A 25,330-nucleotide genomic window follows, 5' to 3' on the forward strand; every position below is an offset into this window, starting at 1 on the left:
ATCAGGGAAGTTTGTTACTTGCGGGTTTGAAACGGTATGACCAAAGGTTTTGGTCGGATATTCCAGGGTATGTGGAATATAAGGCGGTTTTAAACTTCTCTCACTAGAAAAAATGGTTGACGAAGGGTGTTGGATAGAATGCGCTCGACCATTGCTCAGGTTTTGGTTGATGGATTGTTCAGTTAAGAAAGCGATTTCTTCGGGGTGACCAATTAAGAATCTTTTTTGAACAATTTCAATGGAAAATAAATGGTCTTACAAGTGATGTATTGTTATTACCAAGAGGGGGGGGGGGGGGGGGGGGGGTTGTGACATGGTACTTGGGATACAATTGTTAGAAACACTTGGAGATATTGTGTGAAATTTCGAAAAATTGAGAATGACTTTTATGTACAAAGATGTTAAGGTAGAATTAAATGGGAAAATGTCATCGGTTGTAATGGTTGATGGAAAGAACTTGTTGAAGCCAATGGAACAACCACATGTGCAATTACGTGCCATGTTCTCGTGTGTGTACCCACTGTTAATTTGCAATATGAATGTGCCTTCACAAAAGCCAACAGAAAAGGAAGTTCAAGAATTGGATCCCAAACTTCAACAGTTATTAGATGCATTCCAAGATATATTTGATGTCACAAAAACTTTACCACCTAGGCTTAGTTGTGATCATCGAATTCTTCTCAAAAATGGTGCCCAACCGGTTAACATTAGACCATACTGTCGCCCTCCTACACAAAAAGACGTGTATATTCAAGGGTTAATCACTCCATTGCTGCTCAAAATATTGGAACGAAAGCCAGTTAGAAGAAAAAAAACAGAATCAACCGGTGGTATATGCTTTAATCCAATGGCAACAAGGAAGCATCGATGATGCCACTTGGTAGCCACTTGATGAGCTCTTACAACGCTTTTCAAATTACACTTCTTACTCAATGCTTGAGGACAAGCATTATTTTAAGGGGGAAGGATTGATATGTGCAGCACGTGTGTAGCACATGCGTAGAGTTAAAAGCCCATATACGTAACACGTGAGCCAAATAAAAGAAGCTTGAGCGTCTAACTACTTTCTGCCCTTATTTCGTTTTCATTGCAGATATATAGCTTAGATTGAAAGCATTGTATTTTTAGGTTTGCAGTTATAACAGAATACTTCTCTCTCAATTCCAATTCCAATTTCAGTAATCAATAAAGATATTGATTCTGCTACTAAGCTTTTCCTGTTCATAGGCTTAAAGGTTTAATCGATTGTTCAATTGCGGTTTAAGAACTTAGATTGAACATATCACCAAACCGGACCTGGCCCGATTTGTTACAGATCATTGTTGTAAAAAAAAAAATTGGGAAGGGATTGTAACCTGGATTTGGCCCAATACCAAGTACCTTGACGTCATTGTTATGGGAGCAATGTCTCAGTACGTTTCGATATTATATTTTTATAGCGGTAATATACCGTAAGTTTGTATGGCTTACGGTTCATCTGAATGTTCATTTGGGTCAATGATTAAACTGTCTGAAGTTTCTTACACCCTTATGCCAAACATGGGTTACTTTGAATTCATATCACAAGACTTGGATGAGTCGCTTACTCAACTCGTTGATCTTGTTGAAGTGGAACTAGGAAAGGAGTATGAACTCGGGATAACAACTTGTAGTGACCCGAACTTTTCCATGTTTATATATATATTAAATGAAATTGTTATTTACATGATTAAGTGTTTTCAACATGTTAAGCAATCAAACTTGTTAAGACTTGATTAATTGAAATAGGTTTCATATAGACAATTGACCACCCAAGTTGACCGGTGATTCACGAACGTTATAACTTGTAAAAACTATATGATGACATATATATGGTTATATATATAGTTAACATGATATTATGATAAGTAAACATATCATTAAGTATATTAATAATGAACTACATATGTAAAAACAAGACTACTAACTTAATGATTTTGAAACGAGACATATATGTAACGATTATCGTTGTAACGACATTTAATGTATATATATATCATATTAAGAGATATTCGTACATCATAATATCATGATAATATAATAATTTAAAATCTCATTTGATATTATAAACATTGGGTTAACAACATTTAACAAGATCGTTAACCTAAAGGTTTCAAAACAACACTTACATGTAACGACTAACGATGACTTAACGACTCAGTTAAAATGTATATACATGTAGTGTTTTAATATGTATTCATACACTTTTGAAAGACTTCAAAACACTTATCAAAATACTTCTACTTAACAAAAATGCTTACAATTACATCCTCGTTCAGTTTCATCAACAATTCTACTCGTATGCACCCGTATTCGTACTTGTACAATACACAGCTTTTAGATGTATGTACTATTGGTATATACACTCCAATGATCAGCTCTTAGCAGCCCATGTGAGTCACCTAACACATATGGGAACCATCATTTGGCAACTAGCATGAAATATCTCATAAAATTACAAAAATATGAGTAATCATTCATGACTTATTTACATGAAAACAAAATTACATATCCTTTATATCTAATCCATACACCAACGACCAAAAACACCTACAAACACTTTTATTCTTCAATTTTCTTCATCTAATTGATCTCTCTCAAGTTCTATCTTCAAGTTCTAAGTGTTCTTCATAAATTCTACAAGTTCTAGTTTCATAAAATCAAGAATACTTCCAAGTTTGTTAGCTTACTTCCAATCTTGTAGAGTGATCATCCAACCTCAAGAAATCTTTCTTATTTACAGTAAGATATCTTTCTAATACAGGGTAATACTCATATTCAAACTTTGATTCAATTTCTATAACTATAACAATCTTATTTCGAGTGAAAATCTTACTTGAACTGTTTTCGTGTCATGATTCTGCTTCAAGAACTTTCAAGCCATCCAAGGATCCTTTGAAGCTAGATACATTTTTCTCATTTCCAGTAGCTTTATCCAGAAAACTTGAGGTAGTAATGATGTTCATAACATCATTCGATTCATACATATAAAGCTATCTTATTCGAAGGTTTAAACTTGTAATCACTAGAACATAGTTTAGTTAATTCTAAACTTGTTCGCAAACAAAAGTTAATCCTTCTAACTTAACTTTTAAAATCAACTAAACACATGTTCTATATCTATATGATATACTAACTTAATGATTTAAAACCTGGAAACACGAAGAACACTGTAAAACCGGACATACGCCGTCGTAGTAACACCGCGGGCTGTTTTGGGTTAGTTAATTAAAAACTATGATAAACTTTGATTTAAAAGTTGTTCTTCTGGGAAAATAATTTTACTTATGAACATGAAACTATATCCAAAAATCATGGTTAAACTCAAAGTGGAAGTATGTTTTCTAAAATGGTCATCTAGACGTCGTTCTTTCAACTGAAATGACTACCTTTACAAAAACGACTTGTAACTTATATTTCCAACTATAAACCTATAATTTTTCTGTTTAGATTCATAAAATAGAGTTCAATATGAAACCATAGCAATTTAATTCACTCAAAACGGATTTAAAATGAAGAAGTTATGGGTAAAACAAGATTGGATAATTTTTCTTGTTGTAGCAACGTGAAAATTGGTAACAAATCTATATTAATCATATCCTAGCTAACTTATATTGTATTATACATGTATTCTAATATATTATGTAATCTTGGAATACCATAGACACGTATGCAAATGTTTTGACATGTCATATCGACCCATGTGTATATATTATTTGGAACAACCATAGACACTCTATATGCAGTAATGTGGGAGTTAGCTATACAGGGTTGAGGTTGATTTCAAAAATATATATACTTTGAGTTGTGATCTAGCCTGAGACGTGTATACACTGGGTCGTGGATTGATTCAAGATAATATATATCAATTTTTTCTGTACATCTAAAGTTGGACAACTAGTTGTAGGTTACTAACGAGGACAGCTGAGTTAATAAACTTAAAATATCAAAATATATTAAAAGTGTTGTAAATATATTTTGAACATACTTTGATATATATGTACATATTTGTTATAGGTTCGTGAAACGACCAGTGGCCAAGTCTTTCTTCCCGACGAAGTAAAAATATGTGAAAGTGAGTTATAGTCTCACTTTTAAAATCTAATATTTTTGGGATGAGAATACATGCAGGTTTTATAAATGATTTACAAAATAGACACAAGTACGTGAAACTACATTCTATGGTTGAATTATCGAAATCGAATATGCCCCTTTTTATTAAGTCTGGTAATCTAAGAATTAGGGAACATACACCCTAATTGACGCGAATCCTAAAGATAGATCTATTGGGCCTAACAAATCCCATCCAAAGTACCGGATGCTTTAGTACTTCGAAATTTATATCATATCCGAAGGGTGTCCCAAAATGATGGGGATATTCTTATATATGCATCTTGTTAATGTCGGTTACCAGGTGTTCACCATATGAATGATTTTTATCTCTATGTATGGGATGTATATTGAAATATGAAATCTTGTGGTCTATTATTACGATTTGATATATATAGGTTAAACCTATAACTCACCAACATTTTTTGTTGACATTTTAAGCATGTTTATTTTCAGGTGATTATTAAGAGCTTTCGATGTCGCATACTTAAATAAGGACAAGATTTGGAGTCCATGCCTGTATGATATTGTGTAAAAACTGCATTCAAGAAACTTATTTCGTTGTAACATATTTGTATTGTAAACCATTATGTAATAGTCGTGTGTAAACAGGATATTTTAGATTATCATTATTTGATAATCTACGTAAAGCTTTTTAAACCTTTATTGATGAAATAAAGGTTATGGTTTGTTTTAAAATGAATGCAGTCTTTGAAAAACGTCTCATATAGAGGTCAAAACCTCGCAACGAAATCAATTAATATGAAACGTTTTTAATCAATAAGAACGGGACATTTCACAACTTACCCGGGTCTATATCATTACCGGGTTGGAGACATACTACCGGTCACTGGTTTCCACTATTTGTCTCCGAAATTCAAATTCATTAGAAGAAAGGACGTTTTACATAGTATCGATCATGATAAACTGATGAAAACGAGCTGCAAACCGCTATCAAAGTAGCTTCGGTGTTTTTGAAAGAGTGTAACACTGAAGTTTTGGACACACACGCTTTAGTGACACGAAAACAATACCGGGTCGAGTCAGGAGGTGTTGGAGTAATGTTGTTTGTCAATGGAGGAGACTTTGAATTCGGTTTATCGATAGTGTCGAGTTTTAGATAATTCTATTGGCCCGTTGGAGATTCGTGTTGTGAATAATGGTACATTTGAAGAATTGATGGATTACGCGATATCACAAGGGGCATCTCTTAATCAATATAAAGTTATGCGATGTGTTAAATCTGCACCCATCTTTCAACTTTTGGATTACATGGTTGGGTCGAAGCATTATAACCCGGATAAACCATTCTAGGTCTGCGAAAGAAGCTTTTAAAACTAAATACTCTCCTTGTTGCAACACACGTTTGTTATATTTTTGATTTAAATTATCTAAATAATGTAAGTATATTTTTAGAGGGAATATTTTGTTGGGAAGTTTTGGTGGAAATTGTGTTGGAGAGTTTTGTGGAGCGAGTTTTGTGGAGTGAATTTTGGAGGGAAATTTGGTGGAGTTTTAGTATAAATATGTGTGGTAGTATGTAGAGAAAAGTGGATGAGTTAGAGAGAAAAAATAGAGTTTATGAGAGTCGTCTTTACTCCGTCCCGTGAGGTGGTGTCGGTAATTCAATAACGATGAGAACGAATTCCGTTATTGTAATCTACCGTTTGTGAGAGGTGTTGAGAGATACGTGATAATCTTTAAGAGTGTTGTAAGGAGCGTTCATTCTTGTAATATTATTCGTACATAGTAGAATTTAAGTAGCCGCTGGTCCCGTGGTTTTTACTCTTCCTTGAGAGGTTTTCCACGTAAAATGTTGTGTGCGTATTACTTTTTATGTTTTGTCGTTTATTATTGACTTATACATGTTTGTGTGGTTTTTAATGTGATGGGGATCGATCTCGAAAGTGATATGTGTGCAGGTTCGATCCCAACAACGTTAAGTGTTATTCATGTTTATAAAATGTTGCAACACACGTCAAGTGTTGTTCATGTTTATAAAATGTTGCAAGTATTTTGTGATTGATGAAAATAAAGGCTATGCTATAATTTTTTTGGGCCATTATTGGAAAAAAGTATCGGGCCGCATTAGTAGTCCTCATTTTTTAGCTACTAACTTAAAACCGAAACCATCGGTCATCTATCTTTATTTCCTAGAGTCCATATTTGGCACATGTAGATTTTGTCTATAAATCTTGACACATTTGCAAAATAACCAAAAAAAAAAAAAAAAAAAAAAATCTTTATTAATACTAGTAAGGATTAAGAATGGAATTATTTAAAGAGATTTAAAATGTCACGTGCTTATGAAATACGGAGTATGAATCTTTAGTACTAGTTATTTAAGATACAAAGAAATAGTGTGATTGTACCGAAGTGACAAAAACTTGTGGTACCACACGTTAGCAACGCTCTCCCGTGCAAAAGAGTGAGGTATTAAACTTGGTGGGGGCTTGCAACGCGATACGTGTTGTGGTCAATCTGGAAGTGGAGGAACAAATCAATCCATAGTTGGTAGAAAAACGAGTTCATATCGCAATGAGGATGTGCTTGCAAGTATGAAAATTTTATCACACCTTTGGTTTTGGTTATCATTCAGGTGTTTCAAATATTCTCCTAGATCTTGAGAAACAGCGATTCAATCCCAAGGAAGAAGCGAGTGTAGGTGATGGTATCAACCCTTTGAAGTTTGGTTAGAAGGGAATTGTTGTTTAGTTTGGCTAATTATAGTCTAATGCTGGTGAACTTAGTGTATTTGTAAAAGGCTTTTTGCCATCTTTAAATTTCAATAGATGTGAGCTTTAGAAAATTGGATTATTTTGAAAGGCTACGGCACACATTCAATATGATATTTTACACGAATATATACATAATGTTCATAATGTTCATTACAGAACTTGAAACCACGACCTCAAGGTCAAATGGGCACCTCGATATTTTACACGTTACGTAAACTCTAATTTTTATTATTAAACTTTAAACATAGTGAAATAAAGTAAAGTAACACACATGTTGTGTTAAGCGCGAGCTAGTTCTTAGGTTGTTGGGAAGATCCGACACCCGGTGTAGTTGGCATAACCATGTTTAAATGATTCAAGAAGGATGAACTTGGTGAAAAGGATGAATCATTTGGAACATTTGATGGATTTTAATTGTAGGAAAATTGATTATTGTTGTTTGCAAAATTTGGACAAATAGAAAGAGAAGAAGATGAAGATGGATACAAAAAAGTGAAAGATATGTTTATGTAGATAAATTATTGAAAAAAATAATAATTTATTAATTGAAATCAGTCAAACAAACTCCTTTTAGTCCAATCAAAATCTGATACGTGGCGAAGAAGCCTATTGCGATAGCCTTTGTTCCCACCCCAACGTCTGCCCACAACTATCCCACAACGCCTCGTAACAAGCATTGTGAGCGTTGTCGAACGCCAACTCAGAAGCTCAGCGCCTTTTTCATATCCCGTAATAATAATATATTATAATTATAAAACACGCCACTTTTCTTTTCATTTTGATCTACTTTTAAGTTCCAGATCCGGTTAACGTAAATTCGAACCAATATATACATCAATAAAAATTAAAAACATTAGCTCACCCACCGGAAATTAAAATCATAACACACATTCTTACAATCATATAAGCAAAGTATGTCACGATTAACCTGTTTACCGGCGTCATCCATTTCCGTTACCATCGCCGTCATTGTAACCATAAATATGTTAATTAATATTCTACAATCATCCTTTATTGATTACGCGATTGTTGATGATCCAACCGCCATGATTCTCCGTCCACCGCATTCCGGTAGCAATCGTCACACCATGTTTTTACCTCTTTTTCCATCTCCGCCTAATTCCTCTCGTTTCTCCGGCGCCGTTAAATCTCGCCGTCACCTCCAGAAATCCGATAGTGATTCTCCCCCTAACGCTCGGATGGCTCTTCATGATGATCTCCTCCTCAACGGGTATCGTTTCAGTTTAATTTTTATATATATATATATATATATATATATATATATATATATATATATATATATATATATATATATATATATATATATATATATATATATATGCATATATAATATGTGTTAATTGTGAAATTGAATGTGCATTGAGTAGAAATAGTGTTTAATTGTATGATTAATTTATAACATAATAATTAGGTATTATACGACGAGGCTATGGATCGGGTCACCGCCTCAGAGGTTTGCACTCATAGTTGATACAGGGAGTACTGTTACTTATGTTCCATGTTCAACCTGTGAAAAATGTGGCAAACATCAGGTACATTCTCTTGTAGTGAAGTTCAGATAAAAAGATACACTGCATCTGTTAGTTGATTTTATCTTATATTGATAGTAGGATATTAGGATTCGATATAAGGAATTGCATTATTAGGAGATATCATCTTTTAATGTGCATGTATTCCCTTGAAAGATACGCAGTGTGTGTTTTAGTTAAGTGAATTTTGATCCCTATGAGTTATAGTTATCACGTATACGTATATATATGTTTGCATAGCCTGTTAAGTATCTGAATATATTATTGATTTCGCCAGGACCCAAAGTTTGATCCAGAGTTATCCAGCACATATGAACCTGTGAAATGCAATATTGATTGCTTATGTGACAATGACAAAAAGCAGTGCATATATGAAAGGCAGTATGCTGAAATGAGTTCTAGTAGTGGTGTCCTTGGTGAGGATATAATATCATTTGGGAACCAAAGTGACCTTTCGCCTCAGCGTGCTACCTTTGGTTGTGAAAATATGGAAACTGGAGATTTGTACAGTCAGCATGCTGATGGAATAATGGGTTTGGGCCGTGGTGATCTTAGTCTAGTTGATCAACTTGTTGATAAAGGGGTAATTAGTGATTCGTTTTCTTTGTGTTATGGTGGAATGGATGTCGGTGGTGGTGCAATGGTTCTTGGTGGTATTTCTCCACCACCTGAGATGGTCTATGCCTACTCAGACCCCGTACGCAGGTATGTTTTGTATCTATTATTTTTATGGATACAAAACTTAACGTCTTTCTATAACAAAATACATTTAATACGTCTCACACATTTACTCTAGTCTCGGGGTGGCAACAGCCCATATTACAATATCGAGCTGAAGGAGTTACATGTTGCTGGGAAGCGGTTGCCTTTAAATCCGAGTGTTTTTTATGGAAAGCATGGAACAGTCTTAGATAGTGGAACAACGTATGCATACCTACCTGAAGCAGCTTTTCTTGCATTTAAGGATGCTGTAATATACAAATCTCATAATCTTTTAAATTTGCATTTGCTTTAATTAGATATGTATAGCTTGAATCAGTTATTGAAGGAACTTGATCATCATAAAGATGCTAGTGTATCTATTGATGACTTTCTACCTATAAATTATATTTAACAGTTTTTATCCTTTCCATGGTCTTGCAACTTTAGTCTCATAAAAAGTTTTAAACTTTGTATGCAGATCACGAAAGAACTTCAAACTCTCAAACAGATCAAAGGTCCTGATCCAAGTTATAATGACATTTGCTTCTCTGGTGCTGGAAGGTGTTGTTTGTGAAGTATGCATATATAGCAGTAATCTAGAATTATTATCGCGTTCAAATGGAATTGATCATTTGTGTTTTTTACTTCAGTGATATTTCGGAACTCTCGGACAAATTTCCGTCAGTTGACATGGTTTTTGGGAAAGGACATAAGCTATCGCTATCCCCTGAGAATTACTTATTTAGGGTGAGCTAATGTGTTTTTTACTTCAGTGTATTTTTTATTCAAATCATTTTAATGATATAATTGAGGTTTTTTATTGTTTCCTTTTTATCTCATTTGTTTTTTACTTGAAAAGCACTCAAAGGTTCGTGGTGCGTATTGCCTTGGGGTTTTTCAGAACGGAAAAGACCCAACAACTCTTTTAGGAGGTATCTTAATTTCACTAGATGTGTTTTTATAGCTCAAGTATCATCCTTTTTAAACAAAATTGTTTGACTGAATATTATGTTTGATTTAGGCATCATTACCCGCAATATTTTCGTTATGTATGACCGTGAAAACGACAAGATTGGATTCTGGAAAACTAACTGTTCCGATCTATGGGCAAGACTTCATTCTTTTGATTCACCTCCTTCTCCATCTGATGGATCACATTCGATTGCAGATACGACTCCTTCATCAGCTCCAATGGGGATGCCATATCATATTTCTCCAGGTACATAGTTTATCTTAGTCTTACTAGTTAAGGCCTAACTAGACAACTATGTTCTTCAAGCAGGTGATTAAGTGTTAAAGTCCGAAACGAAACAAGGTGTATAATAGGAGGGTCGTAGGTGTGTGAGTTAGCTGTTCAAAAAGGAAACGTCTAGTAAAGAGGGTTAGGTGTTTTAGGGGGCGTATGATTGGGATAAAAATTTATTGAGTGATTGAGCATTTCCAATGTATGACCAATCTAGTAGAGTTGGTCTATCTTTTTAATTTAGGTACTTACCTTATTGGTATCGTTTATTGCTATTTCATTCAGTTTACTCACTGTTGTGCTTTCTTTTATTTTTTGGTCCGGCCATATCCTTCTGCCATGCAAGTAGGTTGATCAGTTAATTCTATTGGATTTACATTTTAGTGTTGCATATTATGCGTTCCATATGATGTGTCGTGTGTATGAGGAAAATGTGATCTATAAGTTGCAAGTTTTTTCCATATTTACGGATTTACCAATATCCACCGATGCATCTTTTCATTTCAACAACATGTTTGATACATTAGTTGTTCTGTACATATACATAACCGTAAATCCGCCAAACCTTTTTTTTTTTTTTTGTAAAAATAAAATTAACTTACTACTGGTTTATTGAGATTATGTCAATTATTATTCACTATACTCCGTATTAATTATCAATTATTATTTTTTATTACTATTATGATTTTATTTTGTTACTTGTTACAGTCAGACAAATTTTAACGGATAGGGTACATGCCAAATTAGATTCTTTTCCCTTTTATTTATGGGATGATAGATAGATTAAATAAGTACCAAGCTTGCTTATTTTTAGCATCGTTTTTAGATAGAGATTATTTGTTTGAAATATCTGGGTAAATATAAAACTTCCACTAAACACACATTTTGCAGGGTCGAAGGTTGGAAGCATAGTATTTTACATGTCTCTGAATATTAAATATTTCAAATTGGAACCCCAAATCACAGAGCTTACACAGTTTATTGCCATGGAGTTGGATGTTAACATTTCTCAGGTATATTACGATTATTACAGTTGCAAGGTAGTTTACATATTAAGTGCAAGTTTATGTGAATATTGTTTTCAGGTTAAGCTACTGGATTTTACGTCTGATGGAAATGGCTCGCTTACAATATGGTCTATTACTCCACTAAAACCTGCTGAATTTATGTCCAAAGCAACTGCATCCGTGGGTTATATATTTTTTTCTACTACCGGTTTTTAAATTTATCTTGTAAATTACAAACTTATTTTTTGTTTCGGCTAACAGGATATTATTGCTCGGATAGCTGAAAATGAGATACACCTTCCTCGAAGCTTTGGAAATCATAGGATATCCAATTGGTTTATTGAATCAGAACCAAATAGGTATACATATTGTATGCTCTTTAAATTGTAGATGTTTAGTTTTATGGTGATTTCAGATAAGCGCCCCGCTAAAATGCTTGGAAAAATGATGTGCAGATCATGGTGGCAGAGGTACATGGTTACTGTCATAATATTCCTTTTGGCTATAATTTTTGGATGTTCAGCTCTTGTTACATGGTGGTACTGGAGACACACACACCACAATAAGATTCCATATAGGCCGGTAGGTTCAATCGTGCCTGAGCAAGAACTTCAGCCGCTGTAATCTAACTGAAATTATGTGCGAAAACTATGTGGTCACAAGGGATGGTTTACAGGGATCACCTGCAACAAGGCGATCAAAGTTTTGCGCAGTAACACTAATTTGCACATATTGATAATTGATCATCTTTTGATTTATGATCTAGAAACTGCTTATAACTTTTCAAAGGCAACTGTGGACATCTTATAATCTTATATGTTAAGATATAAAAAAGTATAAAGCATGCTTGAATTGTTATATATGGGTTATTGCCTCCATATTAATAGGCTAAATATTTAATGCTGCCAATCATATTTTAACAAGCAAGTATAGCACATGTTTGTTTTTTGACTTATTTATATGTAACTTAATAGCTATTTTGATATTTATTTGGAAATGTTAACTAATGACCTAACAATTAAACTTCACATGTTTGATTTTTTGACTTATATTATGCAACTTAATAGCTTATGTTGATATTTATTTTGGAAAATGCTAACTAATAACCAGTGGCGCAGAGCTTGAACAGTTGTTTTGGAGAGGCTGAACATGACATCTTATATCGAGATGCCAACTGATTTTAGTAAAGAATATTAATTTTGAGTATATTAGTGATATCTCAGAGAGGAACTGCTCTCTCTGGACCAATGGCTCTTAATTCCAGGTAACAATTAAAATGAAATTTGTAGTCAATTGAGCTACGGGCATTTGAGCCCTAAATCAACTAAATCCGAGTTCGTTTGAAGTAGATATAACCAAAACGCTGGCAACTCACAAATTTTGCGAGCCTTCACTATTTTGAGCATATCTCCTTCATACGGATTTTGTTTTAGTCGATTCAAAAGTCCAAACATCCGTAACTTAAAGGCTACAAATCTCCACTAGCTACTCAAATTTTTGGAGGGGTGAGGTCCCCTCCTGCCATAAGAAACTATGCCCTTGCTAATAACCTATCACTTCTACTTTTTATTCATAACAAAATATCCATGGTTATGTAATAAATCTTCAATTATACATAAATATTACTTAATTTTAATTATGATTTGAATTGAATTATTTACGAAAAATTTAACTCAATTAAATGTTAATTAAGGCACTAATTAGCGTTCTCTATTTATTTATTTGCCACTTAATAAAAGTATGGAATTTTTTATTTCTTACTATGATTTGAATAATGTCATGATCTTTCTTTTATACATGGGTTTTCGATTCGCTTTGGGAGCCGACTAATCTTACAGTGACTCATCTTTGCAGTCATCCAGAGTCATTGCGGGTCCGTAGCTACGAGGGGAATTAATTTTTTCGACTTTATAGATTTGAACCCATAACTTCCACTTTGGAAGAGTAAACTCTAACCACTTCACCACCACGTGTGGTTTACCTGTCATGATCCTTTTTATTAGATAATTATAATAATAATCATAATTTATTTTTATTTTTATCTGTATACTAAATCTCACGGCTGATTTCGCCGTTTCAGTTCTATTTAATCGTCGTTTTGAGTTTGCGTAAGCACTACAAACGGTCCCTCAATTTCGGCTTGATTTACACAACGGCCCCTTAGGTTCCCAATTTTTCAGGGGTAGAAAGTGTAAATATATAATTTTATTAAAATAAAAGAAACTAATTCCACCCGAATTTTCAATGGGCCCTATCTTCTCGCTCGGTCCGAGTTAAATTTTTCCAAGACCATCGTTCAACTCGAAAAAATCAGAGGGACCCAACGGGACTAACTATACGCGAAACGGACATCGTTAAAAAAACACTAAATAACGGGCCCTATATTCTCGCTCGATGCGAGTTAAATTTTTCCGAGACCACCGTTCAACTCGAAATAATTTTACGAACACAACGCGACTAACTATACGCGAAACGAACATCGTTAAAAAACACTAAATATTTCAGGCTATATTTCATACACATACATACACGTCCAACAAACAACTCAACCTACTAGATATATTAGGTACCAAACAACTTATATTCAAATTCAACCGCCCGTTGAATATAACCGCAGCAATGCGCGGTTGAATTTTTTTCTAGTTATAACTATTATAAGATAGTTTTATGGTTGAGATATAGATATTATTTCGGTTGAGGAGATTCTTTGACTTTATAATTTATCCGAAAGAGATATAATAATGTTCAAATATTTCCATAAACATATCTGAGTGATTAGGGTTAAATTCGAATACAATCAATGCATAACATAATTATGCCGCTTGCACTAAATAAAGATATTCGTTCTCGTAATTGCATGAACATGAAAACAATATTCTTTTACCCTTCAATGTTTTTTTGACAATTGGATTTTTATTCACACAATTACATAGTACATGGATTACATGAGGATCCATAGACAGTCATGGATCACCCATGCCAAATATCATGATATACATTAGAACATGAGCATGATAAATGGGTTGCAAAGGCAGCAGCGCAAAGAAACTATAAATCACGAAATGTTGAAGTATACACTTGGATTAGATAGCCGCGTATGCCATTAGAACTTCCTTCCTCTCGGTCTATTTGATATCCACTCAAACGACCTGATTTGTATTTCATTTAGAGCCACCAGAGGATTCATACTTTTACCTTGAAACACCATGCTTTTATGATTTTTTAAAATTAGATACGCACAAACCCATTCCGTAGCTTACCACACTTTTTTTTTACCATAACACGACATTGTGATTGGGCCGTGCGACTAAGTAGTTCGGGTATGTTGAAGCTTGCAAAATTCCCCAACTTTCACCAATTATATGCATGATCCCAAATGTCAAGTGTGTGCTTGCAAAAGATAAGGAAGTGATCCCCAGATTCAAAATCGTCATCAAAAAGAGGACAATAGATACTATGTAGATCTATTTACTCTTTTCAAGCTCAAGTCTAACGCGTAATCTTTTATTTAATGTTCTCCACACGAAAATCTCTAAACTTTATAGGCACAAGATTGTTACGTGTAGTGATTTGTTGCGACCTGCTTGAACCAAGAAGATGATCATCGATTGCTGCTGCTAATTTCTTCTCTGTGAACAACCCTTCCGAGGACACACTCCATCGCCATGCGTATATGTTCCTGTGATCAAAAGAGTGTTAGACGGTAGTTTAGAGTTAGGCCCAAGCCCAATTGTGGACTAGGTCCATTAGGGTTTGCTAGGGTTCTTCGTGTCATTATAAATAGTGCACCAATAATAAAGTAATATTCACGGGGGTTGTATTCTATAACATGGTCTCGGGATCAGACCTAAGCTCTGATTACCATGTTATAGAATACAACCCCCGTGAATATTACTTTATTATTGGTGCGCTATTTATAATGACACGAAGAACCCTAGCAAACCCTAATGGACCCAGTCCACAATTTGGCTTGGGCCTAACTCTAAACTACCGTCTAACAACCATGTTATAGAATACAACCCCCGTGAATATTACTTTGTTATTGGTGCGCTATTTATAATGACACGAAGAACCCTAGCAAACCCTAATGGACCCAGTCCACAATTGGGCTTGGGCCTAACTCTAAACTACCGTCTAACACTCCCCCGCAGTTCAAACGACGAAATCGCGAAATTTCGAACTGGAAGGAAATACAAATATCAAATAAATAAAGAAAACATAACATATGTTTTTCTTGATTTGTTGTGCTGAATAGACCGATATTCGCTGATTTGGTTGCGTATGTCTTGATGGCTTCTCCTTTTCCGTAGCTTTTTTTTTCTTTACGCCGTGGCTTGTGCCTAAGGATCAAGTACCACTTTGTTATGCAATTTCTGTCGACGATAACAATATTCTTCAACACGCTGCAAACAAGAATTTTGACTATATTTTTTTTTCATTTTTTTTTTTTTCATATACCTTTTTTTCGGGGTTTGGAACTTAGTCAAGCTAGGCGGCTCAGCCCCACGCTGATTATTGAAAGATTTAAAATAAAATACACAGCAAAATCCGGAGTAATAAAAAAACAAAAAACAAAAAACAAAAAAAATATAGACTTTAGGTTTCTTCAGCACACAAGATGATTCTTGGGTCAAATACAAATATTGGTATACATTTTGCATGTGCGACAGGTGTGAAAAGAAAATCGTTTAAAGACCCTAACTGGCAACTCGCTATGACCGAAGAGTATAATGTTTTAATTAAAAATGGTACTTGGACTCTTGTGCCCCGCCCTTCGGACACGAACATCATTCGCTCCATGTGGTTGTTTAAGCACAAGTTTAATGCTGATGGGACTTTGAGCATGTATAAGGCTCGACTAGTTGCTAATGGTCGCAGTCAGCAGGTTGGTATTGATTGTGATGAGACGTTTAGCCCGGTTGTTAAACCGGCCACCATTCGGACTGTTCTCAGTCTTTCCATTTCTCGACACTGGCCCGTTCATCAGCTAGATGTCAAGAATGTTTTCCTTCACGGTCATCTTTCTGAGACTGTCTATATGCATCAGCCTCCAGGTTTTCGTGACCCTTCACTACCAGATCATGTGTGTCTCCTGCAGAAATCTCTCTACGGATTAAAGCAGGCTCCACGCGCATGGTACCAGTGATTCGCAAGCTATGCTCAGAGTGTCGGTTTTCAGCAGAGCCGATGCGACACTTCTTTGTTTATTTATCGACAGGGTACTGATATTGCATATTTTTTATTATATGTGGACGATATTCTTCTGACTGCCTTATCGACAGAGTTTCTTCAGCGGGTTATTGCCTCTCTACACATGGAGTTCTCCATGACCGATCTTGGCCCGCTGAACTACTTCTTGGGTATTTCAGTTACTCGCACCTCTTCGGGGATGTTTCTATCTCAGAAGAAGTACGCCACCGAGATTCTAGAGCGCGCAGATATGACGGGGTGTCACCCGAGCAGAACCCCGGTCGAAACCAGCTCTAAGCTTAATACGTCAGGTCCACCGGTTGCTAATCCGACATTGTATCGCAGCCTCGCCGGGGCTCTTCAGTACCTCACTTTCATGAAGAACCCTAGTAAACCCTAATGGACCCAGTCCACAATTGGGCTTGGGCCTAAATCTAAACTACCGTCTAACAAAGAGAACGGAGAAAACAAGTTATGTAACTTTTCCAGCTCTCCTGAAGTGCGTCATGTTGGTAGTCGAGATTAGTTCCAAGCTGCATGAAAATCGGCAGCATCCCCAAGTATACGATCCTTTATTGTTGCTTCTTTTGAAACTTCGAGCCTATAAAGTTGTGGGCATAAGTTGCAAAATATATCATCACCAATCCATTGTTCATGCTAAACGGAAGTAGAACCACCATCACCAGTTATTTTGAGAAAGAACTTCTAAACGAGACATGTAACCTTCAATAGATGCACCTGCTAAAATGATATCATGCCATGTGCCCAATGTCTAAGAATGAGCATTTTCACTCTCCGACATCAAGCCACCATAAGAACCATGAATGCTACGAAAAATTTTAACCCAAAGTGAGTTGGTTTCGATTTTGAACCTCCACCGCCACTTTTGCAACAAAGCAAAATTTTTACTCTTTAGAGACCCGATATTTAACCCTTCATTCCCGAATGAATCTATGACATTTTCCCATTTTAGCCAAAAGATTTTAGAACCCGAACACCCAATCCCAAAAAAAAGACCACCTTACACTCTCGAGTAGTTTTATCATGTGACGACCTGGAAATTTTCGACTAATTTTAAATCAAACTCTCGATACGATTTAATATTTTTGACACGATAAGAAAAGTATGTTAGGTTGAGTCTCAAAAATTTTGAACTGATTCATATATTCAATTGACCTTCGACTGTTCTCGACGATTCACGAACAACTATTTGTAAATAGATACGTATATATTTAAATACTAGTGAAATGACCCGTGAAATCACGGGTTTGTTTAAACGAAACAGTTTAATGATAGGTATCAAGTGAATGTAAATGCTAAAGTTATTTAGTTTAATGACCCGTGGAACCACATAGTCCGACTAAGAAACTCGTCAGCTGAACATTTCGTCAAACACCTAAAATACATATTTAACAATCCACATCCAATCATAAGAGATAATATTAGTTGTCATTTTATTTTAAAAGTGTAAATTAAAATATTAAAATATAAATGTTGAATTGATTTTCTTCTGCCTAACTTTTATACCTTCTCGTACTCAATTAAAAATAATTAATTAAAAATATTTAAATTTATTTAATTTTAATAATTAAAATAGTTATTAATAATTAAAATAATTATTAGTAAGATTTAATAATAATTAATTAATTAATAAGATTTAATTTTAATTTAAAATTATTTAAATTAATGACATCACCCATCATGCTTAGGTTTTTTTCTTTTTCTTTTTGATTTTTTCTTAATAAAGGAATTAGCCTAATAATGACATCATCATTTTAGCAATATAATAGAAACTATATATATATATATATATATATATATATATATATATATATATACGGGTAGGATCAAGAGGGAAGTAACCAATCGGGGGGAAGCGGGGGGAAGCAAAAAGTTTTTTTTTTCGTTTTTTGAAAAAACTTTGTTCACGAACATTATAGATGAGATGAAAATATGAACATTTAGTAGAGTCACTTTGTGATAAATGTTTTTATTTTGGCGGGAAACGCTCGAATAAGTAATATATAACAATTATCGTGTTTTTCGAGCGTATTTTGAGGTTTTAGCTATTGGGGTTTAGATATTAGGGTTTATAGGGTTTAGATATTAGGGTCTAGAAATTTAGGGCTTAGGGTTTAGATTTAGGGTTTAGATTTAGGATTTAGATTGAGTTTTTAACACGAACGGTTTAGAGTTTAGGGTTTAGGGTTTAGAGTTTGGTGTTTTGGGTTTATAGAATAAACTCAAAACACCAAACCCTAAACCCTAAACCCTAAACTCTAAATCGGGCTAAATTTTACTTCACAAAACATGAAAAAAAACGTTCATATTCTTCACGAACAATATTATCTTGAATGTTATTTTTGTCGATCGTTTTCCCGCCTAAATAATAACATTCATCACGAAGTGTCTCTTCTAAATGTTCATATTTTCGTGTGATCTTGATGTCGGAAAAAAAATTTAAAAAAAAACGAAATTTTTTTTTTTTACTTCCCCCCGATTTGTTACTTCCCCATTGATCCTGCCCCTATATATATATATATATATATATATATATATATATATATATATATATATATATATATATATATATATATTAATTCAAAATATAATTTAAAATATTATATTAGTTATTTATTAGAATTAATCTTGTACAATAAAATAAAATAAGATATAATAATGTTGTATCTTAAAATGAATATATATATATATATATATATATATATATATATATATATATATATATATATATATATATATATATATATATATATATATATATATATATATAAAGTATATTAAAAATAAATATTAAAGGATTGTAGTACTCGTTTGATATTCCGATTAATATTAAGCAAGTTAAATTCGAACTTATATGATTTTAAAATAAACGGTGATCCGAAAATGAGTTTTATAAATTATAGGCTTATTAAAAATGTATTTAGGAGCTAATTGTTAAATTTGAAAACTTTTCATATTTTACCTGGAATCGAGCACGGACAGTGATGTAATTTTTATTTAATAGTTAATAACAAAATTTTATACCATAATGACTGAAATAAATAAAGAATTTTAATTTAAAAATATGGAATTTTTTTTCGAAGACTTTCATCCGCAACTAATTATCAACGGAGTACGAAATTTAGTCCGTAATTAGTGACGGCTAACTTATAACACGTTTTCCTGAGCAAAACCTGGTGGTGTATCCTCATTACCCGACTGTCTAGCTAACTCAAGCTCAGTAATCTTTTCCTGAGCTTCCTTAAACTTACTTTCAAGCTCATGCACATAATCAGCCTCGTAAATCTCTGCCTCATCCTCCACATCTGGAGCACTGAACGTTCCGGGGTGGATTGGGTTTGTAGCGTTCGCATCCCTGTCATCTACCATCTGTGCTACAAAACACTCGCACAAAAGCTTAGTGGATAACTGTTAGCTTACTAAACATTAACATGCACAACATCCTGCATTCACTTAGCCCCACCCCACGGACATGTTTGACTTAACTCAGGGTTTAGGAAGAAATACGCGCACGTACTTGCTGCTAAACCACGCTCTGATACCAAGTTGTAACACCCTGAATTTTTTTTTTTAAACACGGCGGAAGTACATTTAGTTACTAAAGTAACCCTGGTTAATACTTACAAACCATAGTTAACAAATCAACTTAGTTACTGTTATTACAATATTCCAAAACATCGGTGTTACGTGAAAACATGATTAAAATTGAAACAACAGAGTTATTCACATAGTCAAACATGTCTTCAAACTCGTCCGCAACACCCATCCTAAACAGCAGTACCTAAACCTGCAAGGGTGGAAATGTGGGGGAATTAACACAACTGCTAAGTGAATGGATACTATCTAACAGACCAAGCATAAGTAACTAAACATGCAAAGGCCAAAGATATGCTAACGTCCTGAACTAGCATACAACAACAACTGACAATATGAGAATTGGCGGCTTGTACGAGCACACGACTTAGTTGATCAAGCTACAGTCTACCGATAGTCCGCTTTACTGATTCCACTGCATAACCGTCCAGACGCAACACATGCATCCTTCTATGCTATACTGAACAATCAGTAAAACCATTACCCGACCATGCTACCACATTCGACCTCACATCAACCCTACCTTGCTGCCTCGGTGGGTTCCCAACCTTGCCACCTCGGTTGGTGTCCAACTAACAGTGCGCACATAAGATCACAGATAAACAGTCATGCAATCGTCCTAACTAGCATGGCAATATCTAACTACGCATGGTAATCATACTGAACATAAACATAAGAGTAAAGTGTCTGAACAAGTAGCGTGTCAGCTACTTAATACTATATTCGGAGATAGACTCACTCACCGAATACTAGCAATAAGCTCAGATAAACTATCACTGAGCGGCTTCCTTATCCTTATCACCTCAATAGACTCTGTAAATTGTAAAGAACAAGATGATATGAATGATTTGAGCTCTAGAACACAAATTAGAAATCTAGGGTTTCAAGTGGTAAGAAATTTAGGTACGGGATGTTTTTAGAAGGTTCAAGAAAAAATGAGAAAAAGAGCTGGTCACAAGCTTATATATGTGGGTTAAATGACATACCCCATCACACACGGGTATTTACCAGTTATCTAATATCTTTCGTACTTAATTTGACTGCCCTAGCGGAGTCCAAATTAAATAAACGAATCTGTTCTGTGACCCTTGTCACAAACTGGTCTTAACCAAATACTAAAATAACACTAAACATATAATTAAAAATAAAAGCATAATTAACCACACAATTATGCCTAAGGGCAAAAAGGTCATCTTACATCTAGGCCCGAACTGAGGATGTTACAATCAAATCACTCAACGGAATCAGTTGCGTCTCATCATCGACCTTACACTTCCTAAGGTAACATACGTTGAAAGTGTTATGTATCCCTGCTAACTCTGCTGGAAGCTCTAATACAACCGTCTGATCATTAATCCTCTGAATAATATTGAACGTCTCAATGTATCTCGGAGCTAACTTTCCCCCCTTACCAAACCTGATAACACCCTTCTACGGTGAAACTTTCAAGTAAACACAATCACCCACCTCAAAGTTTACTGGACGTCTACGTGGATCAGCGTACATTTTCTGTATGTCACGTGCCGCTTTTAACTTTTCACGCGCTATCGCTACCTTATCGGCTGTTATCTGAACTAATTCTGGACCTGCAAACTTTTTCTCTCCGGCTTCTAACCAACAAGTCGGCGTTCTATATTTGCGACCATATAACATTTCATAAGGTGGCATACCAATACTCGAATGGTAAGTATTGTTGTAAGCAAACTCGATCAATGGTAGATGTATATCCCACGGACCACCGTACTCTAACACGTAGGATCGAAGCATATCCTCTAGTGTCTGTATTGTACGCTCACTCTGACCGTCGGTCTGTGGATGATGCGCTTTACTCAGATTTACCCTTGTTTCCAAACTTTTCTGTAAACTGTTCCAGAAGTTCGATACAAATCTAGAATCCCCGTCGGATATGATAGACAATGGAACTCCATGTCGACTAACTATTTCTTTCAAGTACAATTCTGCCAAAGTACTCAACGAAGCTGTCTCTTTTGTAGCTAAGAAATGTGCACTCTTCGTCAGTCGATCAATAATTACCCATATCATATCATTACCTCTCTGAGATCTAGGTAATTTAGTTACAAAATCTGTGACGATCGCTCCAAATCCATATGGACGAACACGTCATTCATTGATTTCATTGCGAGGTATTTGACCTCTATATGATACGTTTTGTAAACATTGCATTCTTTTGAAAAGGCACACCATAAATGAATATTTAAATCAAAGGTTTTCGATATCTGATGATTTCTACATATAGACAATCACCGTATATAATAGTTTACAATAGTACTTCCATTGACAATGCAGTCAAAATAAGGTACATGACGATGAATTGGTGAATGCAACGTTTTCTTGAAAAATATGCCATATAAGACTCCATGCACATAGCTTGTCTATCATATAAGCAAACAGCGGAAGACTTCTAGGGAACCTGAGAATAAACATGCTAACAAGTGTCAACACAAAGGTTGGTGAGTTCATAGTTTTAATGTTGCGCATAATCTGTATAGAAAGGTGGATCACAAGATTTCAGTTGTTCAATCCAGAAACGTTTATCAAAATATTCTACGAAATTGAGCACCCTGGTAACTAAACTTAATGTATATATAATTTATACCCTTTGTATAATCATCTTAATAATACACGCAACCAACGTGTACGCTTCTCAAATAGCATACATCCGTTAAAAGGCTAGTGCTCTAGCTCGGACGGGGATATCAAGCCCTATGGATCCATATATAACTACTCGCGCCCACCAGTTCTTATAACCGGCAGTTACTAGTTACCAAAGCTAAGGGATTTTCGGTTCAAACTCGGTGTAGAATTTAGTATGTACTTGTATCCATTGCGTTTAAAATAAAGTGCATGTATTCTCAGCCCAAAAATATAGATTGCAAAAGCAATTAAAAAGGGAGCAAATGAAACTCACGTATATAAATATTGTAAATCAGTTAATAAAGCATTTGCATGTATTCTCGGCCCAAAAATGTAAAGGGTAAAAGGGATCATATGAAACTCACGAAAAATCAGTTTTAGTATTTGTATTCATTTCATAAAAACAGTTATAAAAGTAGCGCATGTATTCTCAGCCCAAAAATATATATTACAAAAGCATTTAAAAAGGGAGCAAATGAAACTCACCTTAGCAGCATATAAAGTTGTTCATCGTAATGTGACCGAAACTCGGTATATCAAATAATCGTATATCTCAACCTAGAGAACATATGTTGGTCAATAAATGTCTATCAAGCTAGGTCAGGTCATAGTGTATCACAATCCTAATGCTCGAAATTGGCATACAAAAGTTATTCAAAGTTGTTTCAAAAAGTCAATTTTGACAATAGTTCAACAAACGAGACGTACCTTATATAAGGATTCATTTACTCGGTTGGTAATATTCAAAAATCTATTTTATCAATCTCGTAAACAAGTTGTTTAAGTATTAATTGCAGATTCAAAAAGCAATTCCAATTAATGTCAATTATAATTCAGTTGACCATATCTTTTGATTCGTTCCTCGAAACTATTCGATATCTAAATGAAAAGTTATTGATTTTTCGCCAGCTTTCCGAAAACATGTATATCATATACCTTTTACCCATAATATATGTATTTAATTCGTGATTTATTATAAACTGTTTAACGACGAAATTTAACATACAAGCATGTATAAATATATACACTCGAGCACTAGACATGGATACACTATTAGTATATAAAAGATAAAATATAAATGCTTACGTATCAATATTGTGATTCAATATTTCAGAAAAGTACGTAGACGTAACGGAGATAATAAACACTAGGTTTGACTTGCGAATATTACCCATGAACATTACCCATAACCTCCATAGCTATAACCCATACTTTCCTTAGCTCTATCCCGCTCGAAAACCCATTTTGAAAGTGACACGCTCATAACCTCATCGTAGTATTTTATGTATAATACTAATTAATAATATTAATAATAATAAGATTAATAATAATATTAATATTAATAATAATAATAATAATAATAATAATAATAATAATAATAATAATAATAATAATAATAATAATAATTTATATATATATTTGTATAAAGCAGAGAGATATCACACCATGTAAAAATTCGAGCAGAAACTGGCCTTTTATAGCATGTTTCTGAATCCTGACTGCCATGCGATCGCATAGGTTTTATGCCTATTTCTCATGCGATCGCATGACCCCAAAATCCAGCTCACAATTTTTTGTTGTTTTATTTGTCGACATAATTTTATATTATATATATAATATATTTAATTTATATAATTAATTATATATTATATTAAATTCACATGCATAGTTGACTTGTAATTTTTGTTCCGATAAGTCGTACGTCATCACTCGACTTATGTCCCGGTTCCGGTTTTTCAAATGTCCTTTCGTACGCTGAGAAAACTTGTATTTTATGTTTTGTGACTCGTACCTTTGTCAAAATATAGCCTTAAATTACCCCTAAACTATACCACTCAAAGTATATCTTAAAATTTCGAGTATTTTGGTCATTTACTTCTATAAATCATTGCCTCGCTATTTTTTGATATATATATAATAACAAATCGTTTTATGACCAAGTTAATATATATTTTCAACATTCATAAACACGTTTTAAATATATGTCGCAAATTATTCATACAATTAATATTCCAACTTATCATATATATTCAAATAAATATTTAAACCAATAAGTTTAATGTACAGTATCAAACAATTAATACATTGCTACGTTTTCAAGTTATAGTATATATATATATATATGTATCTATATACATATAATTGTTCGCGAATTGTCAATAACAACCGAAAGGTATTTGAATATATGAAAGTAGTTCAAAAATTTTGAGATTCAGTTTTACAGACTTTGCTTATCGTGTCGGAAACGTTAAAGATTAAGTTTAAATTTGGTCAAAAATTTTCGAGTCATCACAAAATCCATCGTAATATGATCCCATTTCCACTCTGGAATTTTCAACTGTTTTAACGAACCATAGGGTTTCTGGTGTTCGGCCTTAACCTGTGCACAAATATGACACTTTTCTACCAACTGAGCAACATCTTTCTTCATCGTGGGCCAGCAATACATCGGTTCTAAGTCATTATACATCTTGGTACTACCCAGATGGATAGTCAACCTTG

At 34.2% G+C, this 25,330-nt stretch overlaps 1 protein-coding gene and 1 pseudogene across 1 annotated transcript; both read left to right on the forward strand.

Annotated features, from left to right (window-relative positions):
• The first annotated feature begins 379 nt into the window (after positions 1-379).
• On the forward strand, positions 380-5,442 carry LOC139863723 (indole-3-acetic acid-amido synthetase GH3.3-like; annotated as a pseudogene).
• A 2,313-nt stretch (positions 5,443-7,755) lies between these two features.
• Positions 7,756-12,271, forward strand: LOC139862780 (aspartic proteinase 36-like). Its single transcript, XM_071851410.1, has 12 exons — positions 7,756-8,097; positions 8,299-8,419; positions 8,694-9,121; positions 9,230-9,386; positions 9,597-9,679; positions 9,769-9,865; positions 9,978-10,050; positions 10,140-10,337; positions 11,253-11,374; positions 11,447-11,548; positions 11,630-11,727; positions 11,824-12,271. The coding sequence occupies exons 1-12, from the start codon at positions 7,781-7,783 to the stop codon at positions 11,990-11,992; spliced, it is 1,965 nt and encodes a 654-aa protein (XP_071707511.1). The 5' UTR covers positions 7,756-7,780; the 3' UTR covers positions 11,993-12,271.
• Positions 12,272-25,330: the final 13,059 nt, after the last annotated feature.

The sequence above is a fragment of the Rutidosis leptorrhynchoides genome, chromosome 8 (genome assembly GCF_046630445.1).
Source record: "Rutidosis leptorrhynchoides isolate AG116_Rl617_1_P2 chromosome 8, CSIRO_AGI_Rlap_v1, whole genome shotgun sequence".
Lineage (NCBI taxonomy): Eukaryota > Viridiplantae > Streptophyta > Magnoliopsida > Asterales > Asteraceae > Rutidosis > Rutidosis leptorrhynchoides.